Source organism: Myotis lucifugus, unplaced genomic scaffold, assembly GCF_000147115.1.
Source record: "Myotis lucifugus unplaced genomic scaffold, Myoluc2.0 scaffold_128, whole genome shotgun sequence".
In the NCBI taxonomy this organism is placed as follows: Eukaryota; Metazoa; Chordata; class Mammalia; order Chiroptera; family Vespertilionidae; genus Myotis; species Myotis lucifugus.
In genome coordinates, this window is record NW_005871176.1 from 1,287,969 (window position 1) to 1,289,739 (window position 1,771).

At 61.2% G+C, this 1,771-nt stretch overlaps 1 protein-coding gene across 2 annotated transcripts in view; it reads right to left on the minus strand.

Annotated features, from left to right (window-relative positions):
• KIF17 (kinesin family member 17) overlaps positions 1-1,771 on the minus strand; it is a 32,283-nt gene that overhangs the window by 22,329 nt on the left and 8,183 nt on the right. For both annotated transcript variants that reach the window (XM_006094007.3, XM_006094006.3), the window contains exon 4: positions 519-708. In XM_006094007.3, the coding sequence (XP_006094069.1) occupies positions 519-708 (190 nt within the window). The remainder of the gene's footprint in view (positions 1-518; positions 709-1,771) is intronic.

Genomic DNA, 1,771 nt, shown 5'->3' on the forward strand with positions numbered 1-1,771 from the left:
AGGAGGAGGAACTTGGAAGCACCCTTTCGGAGAGCTCTTTGTGGGAGGAGCCTTAGGCCGGTGCGTGCCCTGCGCTCCAGGTCTACCCCAAGGAACCTAATCTGAGCGAACGGGTCTAAGAGCAGATGTCTGGTGCACAGAGGCTTCACGCTGGCATTACGTGGACTGAAGCCCTGGAAACTGCGCACGCCTGGCGGAGGGCTGGTGGGAAGCGGCCGCGAGTAACGCACTTGCCGGCAGCCCCACCCATGGCCATAGACACACACAGAGCGCGGCGGGTAGTCATGCGCAGCCGCGGGGACTATGACTGCTGTTGATGCTGCTGTTCATCCGGAAGCATGGGCCCTCGCACGGGAGGGGCCCCAGTGCTCCCAACAGCAGTTTGAGCATCCTTCCCAGTGTCGCGGGGCCCTAGAGGCTCCGAGAGGTGAAGAGTCTTGGCGGGCGACTCGGAGCGGGATCCCGGCTCAGGTCCCCCGGCCCCCTCCAGCCCCTCCAGCCCCTCCGGCTGCACATACCCACAGCGTAGATCTCGATGCTGATGGTGAAGATGGAGTGGGAGCGCGAGGAGTCCTTGTTCATCAGGGTGTAGCCGACCGAGCGGTTCTTCCAGCCCCTCTCCATGATGCGCTCGCACTGGGCCACGCTGTGCACCGTGTGCATGGAGAGCCCCTTCACGTACACTCCCTTCTCCGGGTGCTCCTTCAGCTGTGGCAGGAGGCATGGGTCAGAGGCGGGTGGGGCCAGGGACCCCGAGGAAGGGCCCCATTCAGACCCCTTTGTCCTCCTGAAGCCGCGATTAGCACCTCAAATACCCTATTAGCCAGAGGGTTTGTTGCAGGTGGAGCCAGCCCTCAACCCCACCCCTGCCTCTTACTTATGGGACCTTGAGCCAGTGCCTTAACCTCTCTAAGCCTCAGTTTCCGCATCTGTAAAATGGGTGCGAGATACCTCTCTCCTAGGGAGATGGTGAGGATTCAGCAAACTAAAGCCCATACAACGCTTGGCACGGTGCCTGGCACACGGCAAGTGTCCCATAAGTGCCCGCCGCGGCCCTCCCTGCTGCTGCTAGTGCTGTTGTTGTGAAGGAGGTTTTCAGTCTGAGAGCATTAGCTCCCAGGGCTGGCACTGAGTCACCCCAGGGCTCTCAGTGCCTCTGCCCCATCCACGCGGCCCTGGGCCCCTCTGCCACGGCGCCAAGGCAACAGGAATGTTCCCACAGCCTTGGATCCTGACGGCGAAGTGCCATTTGCTGCCAGAACCCCCGATGGCCCACAGCTCAAGTGGCTCTCGGCGAAACGGCAGTGAGTAAATTAATTTCTCCGACTGCTCCCTGCTGGCAATCCAGGCAGCCAGGTTGTTCTGTTGCTGACACAGAGCTGTGAAACGCAATATTTCCCAAGTGTGAGAAGAAACAAAACCGCTCTGACAAGAGCAGAGTGAACTAGGACAAAAGTCGCCCGCCTGCCGGTCCGAGCCACCGAAGGCTCAGAGGCTTTGCTGCGGGCAGCTTCACGGCCCCAGGGGGCGTTGGGATCTGCTGCACCCTCGGGTGGGGGCAAGCGCAGCCCTGCCCGACCTGCGGAGCGGGGAGAAACAGCGAGGCACAGAGGGGGTCAGTGGCTTGCTGAAGGGCCCCACAGCGATTAGGCCGCCAAAGGGGTAACAGAACAGGGGAAGAAGCCCAAAGGGGCGGGCTTGGAAAAAAGGCTGGAGCATCCTGCAGTAATTGAAGTTTGAAATGACACGGGCGGACCTTGGCCTAGGAAGG